Below are 12100 nucleotides of genomic sequence, written 5' to 3'. Positions count from 1 at the left end.
GTGTAAGTGCAATCATATTACGTGATGTGATCCCTTAATTCGAACAGGACCACACATGCCTCTGAGAGGAAGCAAGTGAAGAACTATGTTTCTTGTTAAAAGTTTGCAAATTTGGAGGGGTCCTAAGTGTCTGTGCTTTCAGTTCACATGTGGATATTAGAGAGATCCCTCATCAGATTAATTCAACAATTCAAGTATTCTCCAGGCAGCCATTTAGGTCTTGTGTCAGAACTTTGTTCATAGCTACTAATTTCTTCCATTTGTTTTCAAGGATTGGTGTTTAATCACAGTGATTCAGTGTCCTCATGGGTATCACAAGGTACAGCACTAATTGCACCAGCAATTATGGAGAAGTTTATTCTTAGTTCAGTTTATCCAGAAGTAATATATATAATTAATCTAATTTTGACTGAGACACATAGGCTGATGCTTGCTTGTTGAAGAGCCTGGTTGAATGTCAGTGCACCAGAGGCAGATGTTTGTGATCACAGAGCCAATGTAGCTACACTAATGCAGATTTGACAACAGGCCTTGTTACAGCTGAGGGAGCTGACACTGTCCCCTCAGATGGATCCCGGGAAAATTTCTTCTTCCTTGGGCTGGGATGATTTGTCTGAGCAGCACACACAGCCTTGGGAGAGCACCTCCCAGGCTCATCCCTGCATGGGATCTGATTTTCCACTTACATCATCCAAGTGTAAGCTCTCTTGCTGCTGCCTCTTGTCTTATATTCTGGCCAGGGGAACTTGTGTTTTGTTGTAATTCTCTGTATGGCATCTCTGGTGAAACACTTCCATCATGGTTAGGATGCATTTTTGTACATACAGACAGCTACTGAGGAAATTTGGACATCCTGCCTCCAAAAATAGTGATTATTAACTAGTTTTAACTTACTTACATAAAACTAATGTGGGTTGTTGTTTTTGTGAACAGAAATTGGATCGTCAGTGTCGCTGGTGGAGGATTTTCAGAACATGAAATTATAACTCTTGGGCGTCACTATGGCGTGAGAGATGACAGTCAAACAGACCTGTGCCTTCTCCTATCACTGGCTCAAGAAAAACTGAAGAAAAATACCTTTGAATATTTTGAACAACTGATGGCAGTGTTTTTGTACAACGACCGAGACAAGTAAGTTTCCTCTCTTTGTCCCAAGCTGTTATTTGAGAAGCTCTTTTTGTAAACCCACACCTTCTGTTTGTTGCTGAGCAAATGGTATATTGTGGCCAAAGAATATTATGTGCAATGTTAAGCCTCTCTCAGCACTTGACAATAGACAAGAAGAGGACAGCCTTTTTGTCTATTTTACATTTTGTATGTGGACTTTTTATTGTAGATGCTGTACTGAACATTCTGTGACATCAGATACCAGTTCACAGGCAAAACAAAGGATTTTAAATCAGAGAGGAAAAAAAAGAGTGGTTTAAGGGGGAAAGAAAAGAAAGAATTTGGATTCTTTATGTGACTCATTTGCCTTTTTGTTCTCTGATGTCACAAATAAAGAATCACAGAGAATCACTGAGGATCTCAGTAAGAGAAAGGTTACAGTGTGACCTTCAAGTTTCTCAGCTTTGTAATAATAAAATTTCATAAAACTTTGTTGTCTTTTTCTCTATCCTGATATTCCTCACATGTTTTCCTATGCACAGAAACATTCATTTGGAGGAAACCTGGAAAATACCTAATGTATATTTCTACCCCTCTTTTTCTGATGTGCAGGTCTGGAATGTTGCCCTATGAGACTTGCAGGACTATTTTCAAATCCTTTAAGTTGCCACTTCCTGATGATCTTCTAGAAACTTTACTGACCAGGTAACTTAAGGGCAGATGGTGTGACCAGCATGCATGGGTGCAAATCAATGCTAAATATCTACTGCAGACACAAATCCTGAGAGTTTGTCATTTATCTCATATGAATCATTCCATGATGAAGATTTTGTCCCTACACACACAAACACACACACACACACAGACTTTCTTATTTATAGAATATTTATGATCAACAGAGATGCATTCATCTTAGCAACTTCTCTTCATTTTGCCTGGCATGGTAAATCATCTGGGGTTTGGCAGAATTCTGTGGAATTAATCTTTCCAGTCAGTTACTGATTCTTATCATTTTCAATGAGATTCACTTTTTTTTTTTTTTTTTGCTTTAGTTGTTCCTGTGTATAGATGTGAGGTAAAAAACAATAATCTTATGGAAGCACTTTGTGTGAGTTCCAGGGAGCACACTATCATCAATACAATGAAGTGTCTTTTTCAAGTAGACAGTCTACTTGATAAACATCGACTTACTATTGATGAGTAGTTAAAAAAAAAAAAAAAATTGAGTTTGCTACTCCTATTAATCTCACATGAAACATATTTTATTGTCATTTTTAAAAAGGAAAAGGAGTGTTGGCATTGGTACTTTTCCATAGCACATTTAGGTTTTTTGAAACAAATTCCTTTGCTAGCTGTATAAATGGGAATAGAAGTGACAAGAACTACTGTTTAGTGCACTTGTATTAAAGACTAGAGTTCAGAGTAAGCTGTGGTGCTCTAAACATTCACATCTTATTGAGTTTGGTTTTCCTGACCAGATTTTCTGGTAGCAGGTTTAAATGCATGCTTACTGCTTTCTTCTTTCCCTTGAGGGGAGTCCTTAAATCACATGTTTTGTCTGTGCTTTCACACTGCGTTAAAAACAGGAACAGATCTCGTTTTCTGTCATGTTAGATGCTTTCAGGTAAATATATTTCTTGATTTTAGGAGGAGTTGAAAATTAAGTATCTGGGCTTAGTAAATAATGAAAAGGCCCCTGTCAGGCAGAAATCTGGAATCCACTTTGATAAAGCTTCTTCAAACTGCTGTTCATCACTTCTGACACTGAGTTATAAGCATTTGTCTTCAGAAATGTCTGAATTTTAACAATGATCTACAGCTGATATTTTAGAACTCCCACCACACTGCCCAACACAATAGGACAATTGACATCCCATTTCAGACAAGGGGGGTTCTTACAGATTCCACTTCTTAAGGGCTGAACTGGAATAGATGCACAACAAGGCACTGGAAATTCTCCTTTATGTACTAACTCAGTTGTGATAGAAGCAGACAAGCCAGACACATCCTGGGCTCTAAGGACATGTTTATTGTTTGTGAATTTATACCAGGGAAAGCTTTTGTGCCCTGAACCTCTGCTTTCCTAAGGAGTGAGTGTAGGCAGTTAAAAAGAAAAAGCCCAGTACACTATAATAAAAGTCAGAGATAAGCTGAGAACACAGGGAGGAGATCAAGGGCTGGATTTCACCCAACTTTAGCAAGGTACCCTTGGCAGCTGGATGAGGTTTCAGCTGTTGTAGGTTCTTTCTGTAGGTGGTGGAGGAGAGAGTTATCTCCCCAGCCTGCATCAGAGCTGCATTTCTAAAATCCCATCCATTTTTTCCTTAGTTTCTAAAAGGGCTGAGGCCAGCCTGTGTTACAGATTTCTGTATGAGGAAGGTAGATGAGAATGGTGTGAAGCTGGGCCTCAGAAATCAGGGTGGGAAGTGCTTCACTTGACAGAGAGCCTTGTGTAAGGCACTTCTAAACTACAGCATCAGCTCATTCAAAGGTGGCAGTGTAGGAGCTGTCACAGCACTGCAGGTAATGAGGAACGTTGTCATATTCTTCATCGTGTGTGCACTTGGCACTGCTTGGGAAGTTGATTATTTTATGAGGGTGCAGAGACAGGGAAATATTTTTTTGAACTCTATTTGCAGGCTATTTCCAGTAGTCTGTAAATTGAAGAGTTGGGTCATTTTAATGAGATTTAGACTTTGCCTTTCTTTCTGCTTCCTGTAGTTTTCTTCAGCATTGAAGAATTATGAAACAGGCCGGTTTATTGTTAATGGAGTGCAGTCTCATTCCTGGGGAGTTTGCAATTCAGTGTGGGCCAAGTTTGTCAACAGTTTCCCTCCTCCCTCTCCTCCCTCTCCTCCCTCTCCTCCCTCTCCTCCCTCTCCTCCCTCTCCTCCCTCTCCTCCCTCTCCTCCCTCTCCTCCCTCTCCTCCCTCTCCTCCCTCTCCTCCCTCTCCTCCCTCTCCTCCCCACTGATATTTTGAAAACAAGTAGTGGTCCTACTCTGTGTATCTGTATTTATGAAGGAAGAAAGTGGTACAATAAAAGTTGCTGGACAGATTCCCACAAAATCAGTGTATATAGCTAATGCACTAGCTGGACCCTATTCAGCTATAAAATGATGCTGGACAATGTGATCAGATAATAGTTGAAGGCTGAAGCTCTGTGTTTATTCAGCTTTGCTATCTGAGATTAGGTGGCAAAGACTTTCTCCAGGACTTAATGACTCTATTATTCTATTTTGAAAGGTAGTACTCTTAAAGTATTTATTATTTGGATTTGTAAATTACACTGCAAGGATCTGTCACTTATTAAAAGCATGGGATAGGACTAGAAATTACTGTCTCATGTTGTGGTCACCTCCAAATGACCCAAAGCTTTGTTTACTGTACCCAAAGACCACTCAGTTGCCATGGAGTGAAGGCAGAGTTAGCACAAAAACTGAGGTTTCATAAGACCTTTTATATTGTCCATCTCGTGTAAATTTATGTTTTTAATTGTGGTATGTTGAAATAGTAGGATTTAGGTACCCAACAATGTGAATGTTTTTCCAATATTCTTGAGCTGGCATATTAAAAAATATTTGATTTCTCCATCAGCATTTTCTCACTTACTTTTTAAATCACAGAACAATACAGAATTTAATCACACTGTATTAAGCAATGCAGATGGTACACAGTTGTTTTTGTTAGAAGACTACAGTAGTCATGATAAACATGTCTTTAAATTTATGGCATAGTGAATTTAGGCATAATGAACAATTACAGTTTGTTTAATAAATAATTTTTGCCAAAGAGCTTAAGTAATTACTTTAGGGTTTTTTTTTTTTTTTTTTGTTTGGTTGCTTGTTTTTGTTGTGGGGTTTTTTTTTGTTGTTTTTGTTTTTGTTTTCTCTGTTATTTTTATTTACTGCTATGCTAAATTGATGCTAACAAGGACTTAAAAAGAAGCAGTCCTTCCCTGGAGGATGTATAAACAGCTGGCAGATAAGGAAGGAAAAAATTGAGAGAAGAATGTATGACAAGTTTACAAGCATTACATGTTGATTATTCTGCATTAATTTAGTTGTTAATTGTAGGTTTTTAAAATTATCCTTTTTTATTTCAATTATAAGCAGCTGTGTGGTTTTTCACGTCTCTACACTGCTGGGGTGAGTCTGTTTTGAAAAGGTGAATCTCCAGTCCCTCAGGTAGCAGTGCCTGATGACAGAGAGCCTCCAACACGGTTATCCCAGTTCTCAAATCACCGCCAGGCCAGGCCACTCCTGCCTGCTCAATTGTTCCCAGGATTGTGGTTGGGTAATATTTTTTTTTTACCTGGTTTCCTACCTGTAAGGGTTTTTTTAGGGCTGCCCTTTTACTTTCAGGAAGCAAACCCTCTTTTCCTGCTACAGCAAGTGTCCAGGAGCAGCAGTGGAAACAATCACAAGATCTTTCTCCTGCTGCCTTCTTGTTACCTTTGGTGCCTGAGACTCCCTGTGCTGTTTGTGATTAAAAGGCTCTCTAGAATTCATATTTGAATCTCTTAAGACAAATTATTCCTGTTACTCAGTTTGCTGAGGAGCTAATGGTTCAATTCATGGTTGTTTAAGACGTGAGTAAATGTATAAATATAAATTTGAAAAAAGAGGCGGTAGACATTATTATTTAATAGTGACTTCTTGTTCTTCCTGTTCAAGTCCTTTAATATGAGCAGTTTATGACAATTTAGGTGTATAGCTGTGACAATTTAGTCCCTATAAAACTGTATTGCAAAGAGGGTATCAAACAGGCTGAAGAATCCCAACATTTTCTCTAAGCTTAAAGCAGCAGATGCTTCTGCTCTGTTATTTCCTTAGTTTAGTATTTCCTTAGTATTATCAGATTAATTTGTTAATAAATGTTTGAAATGAAGGAATTAAAAACAAAAAAAACACACACCTCTGCATGGATGTTAGACTTTCCCATAAATCTTTGGGGTAGAGATTTCTTGATGGGAAAGAAAAACTTATTAGTAAGTAACCTTTACTCACCAAAGCATCCTCAGGAATGATCATAATGTGATTTGACCAGATTTTTCACCTAGCTGGAGTATTTAATTATGAATGTATTTTTAGAAGCAGATATGTGCGATTATTTCTGTAATGATAAAGAAAATAAAAAGCTCTGCAAACTGTGATAGGGATGGAGGAGTGACTTTCATAGTCTAAAATCCCATGCATTGCTGAAGTAACAGGACAAAACTGAAGAGAAGGGTGGTTTAAAGCTATCTTTGGTGCATCTTCTTGATAAGACAAATCTAATTTCCTTTTCTGAAGAGCACTGTCTGTCTCAGCATTATTAACTCCAGCCACTGAAATGTATGACATTTCTGTCCTAATAATGCACAAATTGATAACATCTCCTCAGTCCATCTGGATGCTCAGTGCCAAATCTCTAGTGTGGACTTTCAGTAGATTTATACAATAAGTCACAGCAGTAAAAAGTTCTAGCAAGAAGATTTTTTTTTTTTTCCCTGGGTTATTCTGAAGTATTATGTTAAGATGCTTTCTGTAGATATTTATTTATGGGATTTAGGAATCCCATTTCCTTTGCCCATGTTACAATTCTCGGTTGTAGATAATTTCAAACCCCTACTGTCATCTCAGCTCACTAGTGCTGTCACATCAAAGGACTTTTCTCCTTGTAAATGTTTGTCAAAAGCAGAAGCAATGCTTTCCTCAACTTTGGTGCCTCAGCAGAAAGTTTAAGTAGTTGCACACCTTCATTTGTTCTTTGTTTAAAAATCCTGCTTATACAGTTCAGCATCTTGGTGGTAGAATTAATCTTTTGACTTTTCACGATGAGCAAAAGGTAACTACATAATAGTAGAAGGAAAAAATAATTTGTCCCAATAGTTCTGAAATTCCAGTCTGTGTGCCATTATTTTTCCAAGAGGCATAAGCTTTTTGATTGTCTTATTACATCTCATGCAAAACTTCTTTTCCCTATTGCCACCTGCAAAAAACCCACAAACAAACAAACAAAACAAACAAACAGCAACCCCACCCTGAAATTAAGAACTCACTGGAAGTGGGAATGGTAATTTTCTTGTATATTGGATATATTCCCCAAAAGTAAGGCTTTATGGAAATGTTAACTTTTGTGTGAACTATGATAAAGAAGCGGGCTGTCACAGGAGGGTTTCTCATGGCGGTGTTTCAGGCTCCATTTAATTCTGGTAACAGTAGCATTCTTTGACTTTGCTTTCATCTTCAGCATAGCTCACTGTACTTAACATTCCAGCTTATCGCTGCCATCTCTGTTTATGGCTCTCAGTATATTTTATTATTATCTTTCCTGCTGACTATTAAATGAAAGGTGCGGGGGGAAGAGAAGGAAAGGATGAGTTGCAGTTTATTGCAGTTTATTTTTATCACCAGATATTGTTTTCCAAGTTTATGCTGTAAATTCTCCCTTAAAGTGCCTTCATGCTTAATTTTTTTTAGACCCCTCTGCACTGACTGAAGGGTTTTGGGGCCTGTGTTTTGTGCACTGCTGTTTCATTAAGGACAAGGCGAAATGATTTTCTGAAATACTTGTTCCCTGTGCAGTAGTTTTTGTCTCACCAGATGGCAGGGCAGAATTGTTTAACCTGGAGTCTCCCACCAGATAAGAGGTGTTGAGCCTTCCTCTGTGGTTGTGTCTCTCTCTGGACCCCAGTGAGGCACAGACACTGCCAGGCCATATTTTTGTGCCCAAGCTGGGTCTCTTTTGCAGGTGGGTGGTGTTGGGTGAGACAGGTGTCCTTCAGGAGCTGCCAGTGCTGGATTTATTGCAGAGCATTCCAGCTGTTCTTTTCAAGCTTCAGCCCAAAGGTGTCTTTCAACATTTGGCTGAAAGAGCAGTGGTTCCCAAGGGCCTGAATCACCTCAGTGTTCTGCTGAGCTGAGGACTTTTATTTCTGAAGCTGCTTCTTCCAAATCAATGGCAGAAGGATGAAGGGACTTATAAATCTGTTCCCATGGGGCTTATTAGTGCAGGGTAAGGATTTTAGAAATCTGAGGGAGGGAAATAGCATTTTCCACACATACCTGTAGACCTTAGCTGGCAGCATATATATCTCCATGCTTTTAGGGGACAGCCACCACTGATACAAATACACCTATTGATCCATAGAAATACAGAACAATGCCATAAACCTGTTGCCAAATGATTTTAAAATCTGGCTGTTATTTGATACGTTAGCAAGCTGTGTCTTTGTCAATTGCAAATGGATCCCAAGATGTGTGCAAACAGCATTCCTGAAGGATTACTTATTTTCAGGAGATGATTATAGAAGTCATAATAAAGTGGGTTAGTTGTGTTATGGCACAGGTCTCCTGTATAATTCTGTATCTTTTCTACACAGAGCAATCATACACTGATCATCCCAACTCTTGGTCAAAAGCTGGGAGATCAGTGTTGGAAAAGCCTGGGCAATGCTTCAAAACTAAAATGAAAATAGTTGAAATAAAGTGAAACTTGAAGTTGAATTCTACTATAAGAGCCAATAATAAGGTGTAAGAATATGGAAAAGAATGTATAATATAGGAGTTCCTGACATTTTGTACCTTTTTTTCACTCCTGCCAGTGTTTGGGAATAAAGTATAAAAAGTATTATACCAAAGGTAATGATTACTATGCTGTAGATAACATGACATAAATTTGTTAAAAATCCCCTTTAACCTTGAGTCATCTCATGGATATTCTGCTCAGGTTTGAAGATAACCAAAAGCAAATAGACTATAGAATACTTATTCATGGACTGAACTGGAGAGAGAATCAAGTCCGTACTTTTGTGGAGGTAAAGGAGCCACCCAAGGTAAAATCAGTGTCTCAATATAATTTCTCCAACTTTAACAGGACTCTTTTAGCCAACACACTCTACAACATTTTTTTCATATTTGTGTATTTTTACCTGTTTTCTTCAAGTAATTATTTTTTAATAGGTTTGATAGAGAGGTTTAGGATGAAACAGAGAAGTCAAACAGGGATGAGGATGTGCCTAGTAGGTATCACATCTCTGGGACATTTTATAGAAGAAAAAATAAAAACAGAAGGGGAAGCAGGTGTATTTATATGTGGGCAGTGGGCATAAGTTCTGTTTTCCCCACAAATATCATTGTCACATGTCAAATGATCTGTTCACTTGCTGAGGTAGTCAGAATATACTTTAAGCTGCGCTGACACATATGCAGAAAATAGCTCTGCATTTTGTATAACTCCTCAGAAACCTGTACATAACACACCACATCTCTGGTAGGCATGCACAGAGAAAAGAACTGATGGATCAACTTTGTATATCTTCAGCCTGCTACTTAGGGTAAATAAAAATGCAGTATCAACAAACTGCAGAGACTAATCTGATCTTGCCGTCTTGTGCTGAGTGGAACATTTTAAAATAGAAGGTCCATAAGGCAATTATGCTGAATTTTAAATACTTTGTAGCAGATAAATCCAAAGGCCTTCTGCCAACACATCATTTTGCTGTTCTGGCCTGGCCAATGTATTGTACAGAATGTGTTTGATTGTGTTCAGACCATTTAGAAACACAACATTCCTTGAAATTCAAGTATACTCGTGGCATTGTTTAAACCAGTATTCCTCAGGCACTGTGCTCCTGACTCCTCACTCCTGCCTGACTTTCCAAGACTTTCTTCTGTAGCATCTCAGACTGTTGGTGGTATTTAACTGGGGCTCAGGGCTGTTGGTTTGCTCTGCTTTCAATGATTGCTTATTTTTGCTTTCTCTTTGTGAAGAATTTTTCTTTCTTCTACAGATAAACTCAAAGCCCTTCCACATTTTATACAGCAGTCCTGGGGATCATGGTGTTTTTTAAGCTTTTATTGAGGGGGTATTCTTTGTTTTTACAGATGAATTCCGTGCTTAAGCAACTATTAAATACTTCATATTTTAAGAGAGGTAACTACAAATTGGAAAAAATCAGAGACAAGAAAAGTTCTAAATTTGATCAGCTTTGGAATTTAATTGTCATTCTGGGCGTGACTTATCACTAATTAATAGCAGTATTTTGAGGCTACAGTACCTGTATTTGACAGATAGATTTCAGCAGAGTGGTGCTTATTTAGCTGGCTTTTTTTTTTTTATTCCTTCTCTTTATCTCATTATTTTGTAGGAGACATAGATGACTTTCAAGAATTTGAAGTATAAGCATTTTAATGAAGAAAATATAGCATTATCTAATTTAAAAATGTCTGCAAAAGGGTTAATTATAGAAAATACTTTTAATAACATATTTTGCAACGTTCATAAGAATGTACATGTTGTAATTTTTTAAGAAGATGCGCTATATAAAGACCCATTTTTTCACAGATTTGTGGGAGGAATTGAAGCAGCTCATTCAGTCTTACATTGAGCAGCTTGTAATGATTCTTGTTTTCATTATTATATCCTAAGATATTCTCTGGGTTACTAATTTCAGAGGGAAGATATCTGGAACCAGCTACCACGATCCCCTCCCGTGACTGGGATCAGATACCCTGCTCTTCTGGATGATCTGTTTGGCAAGGAAGAATAATCTCATCTGATTTAAGATTGGTGCTTCAGCTCTGAAGATTATTTAGAGAGATACAGAAAACATTTCTTGTAAAATAAGAAAAAATCAGATACAGGCTTTATTGCATTCAATTTCTTGTTCCAACAGAGATGAGATGTATACTTGTGTATTTTTGGAACTCTTTCTAAATCAACAGCACTCTGTCATACTTATACAAGCATAATTAAAACTAGATCCTCTAATCTCCGTCTGGTTGCATGGAGAATTTGCGAGTATTGAGAAATCTTTGAGTCAAACAGTGCAAAATCTGACTGACCCTGCTTTGTTCTGCAAACAAACGTGGTTGGATGACCTCTTAAAATTGGGTTGGACTGCGTTAGCACAATAATGCCATTCCATTCACGTTTCCTCCTTGCTCTTCAGCTCGTATCTGTGGTTTTGCTCTATCCCCGTGGTGATGCTCGAGTGCTGTTCGTGTCAAAGTTGGTTATTTCGCGGAGGAAACGCCAGCAAGGTTTTTGCGTGCTATAAAGCTGCTCTGGTATCAGAGATAATTATAGCATTCCAAAGTGCAAGCAAATGTTTTGCAGGCATGGCACAGAAGCTGTCAGTTCTTGCTTTTTGTTTTAGGTATGACTCGATGTTAGTCCCACCCAGCTTTACTTGGGTTTCAGAGAAGGGGTTTCAGTGCAATTTCAGTGTGCAGCGTTCTTGTGGCAGAACTGTACTTGCCCTTTGAAAATTCATTGATGCCCTTCTCTTTCTCCATGGCTTAATGGAATTCCTGTTAGCATTTTTGTACCTTTTAAAGCTTATTCTAGCTCAAAGCCATGATTAGATCTGGGTTTACTTCATGCTTTTATGAGAGGAGTAATCATCCCACTCTGAAGAACGGTGGAGCTGATTCATCCATGAGATTCCACTGGGGAAAGGGAAGAGGTGTGAGCCAGTGCACCTCTTCTGGTGTCTGGGAAGGCTTAGAACCCTTTTTTTCCCTTTAATCTGAAATTACAGTTTTGGGGAGGAATTGTTTGATTTGGAAAGATGGGAATTCAATGTATCTATATTCCTCAAACTGAGGGAAAGACAATAGTGATTTTTTTTGAAACTTGGAGATCCCCCTTATGATTCTATATAGAAATACCTTTCTACACTTCCGCATGATAATGTAAATGAAATTCTTATTCTTTTTGTACCATATGGCAACACATGCAGCTTTTGACAGCTCCTTGCCTTTTTTTGCAGTCTAGAAGGTCTTGAGACAAGGCATAATGATGTTGCTGCTGCTGAGGAGGGATAGCAATAAAATGGTGAAGAAGTGTCTGTGTCCAGAGGCTCAAAATGAAAAAGGCAAAAACCTAAAGTGCTCCAAGTTGTAGACAAGACGATGAATTGCTTTTTGATCCAAAAGAGGAAAATGGTTGCTTCTATGACAAGAAATATCTGACCACAGGGACAGTGTCAGGATCCTAAACAAAGA

General features: G+C 38.3%; 1 protein-coding gene across 6 annotated transcripts in view; it reads left to right on the top strand.

Annotated features, from left to right (window-relative positions):
- Positions 1-10980, top strand: part of EFHC2 (EF-hand domain containing 2) — a 57408-nt gene extending 46428 nt beyond the window's left edge. For 2 of the 6 annotated variants that reach the window (XM_040057268.2, XM_040057275.2), the window contains 4 exons: positions 934-1131; positions 1720-1812; positions 8820-8925; positions 10546-10980. In XM_040057268.2, the coding sequence (XP_039913202.1) occupies positions 934-1131; positions 1720-1812; positions 8820-8925; positions 10546-10641 (493 nt within the window). In that variant the 3' untranslated portion in view covers positions 10642-10980. The remainder of the gene's footprint in view (positions 1-933; positions 1132-1719; positions 1813-8819; positions 8926-10545) is intronic. The other 4 variants (XM_040057271.2, XM_040057273.2, XM_040057270.2 and 1 more) reach the window with 3 other exon arrangements.
- The last annotated feature ends 1120 nt before the right edge of the window (positions 10981-12100 follow it).

Source organism: Hirundo rustica, chromosome 2 (assembly GCF_015227805.2).
Source record: "Hirundo rustica isolate bHirRus1 chromosome 2, bHirRus1.pri.v3, whole genome shotgun sequence".
NCBI classification, from domain to species: domain Eukaryota; kingdom Metazoa; phylum Chordata; class Aves; order Passeriformes; family Hirundinidae; genus Hirundo; species Hirundo rustica.
Note: the sequence above shows the minus strand (reverse complement) of the source record. Positions and strands in the feature narration are given on the sequence as shown.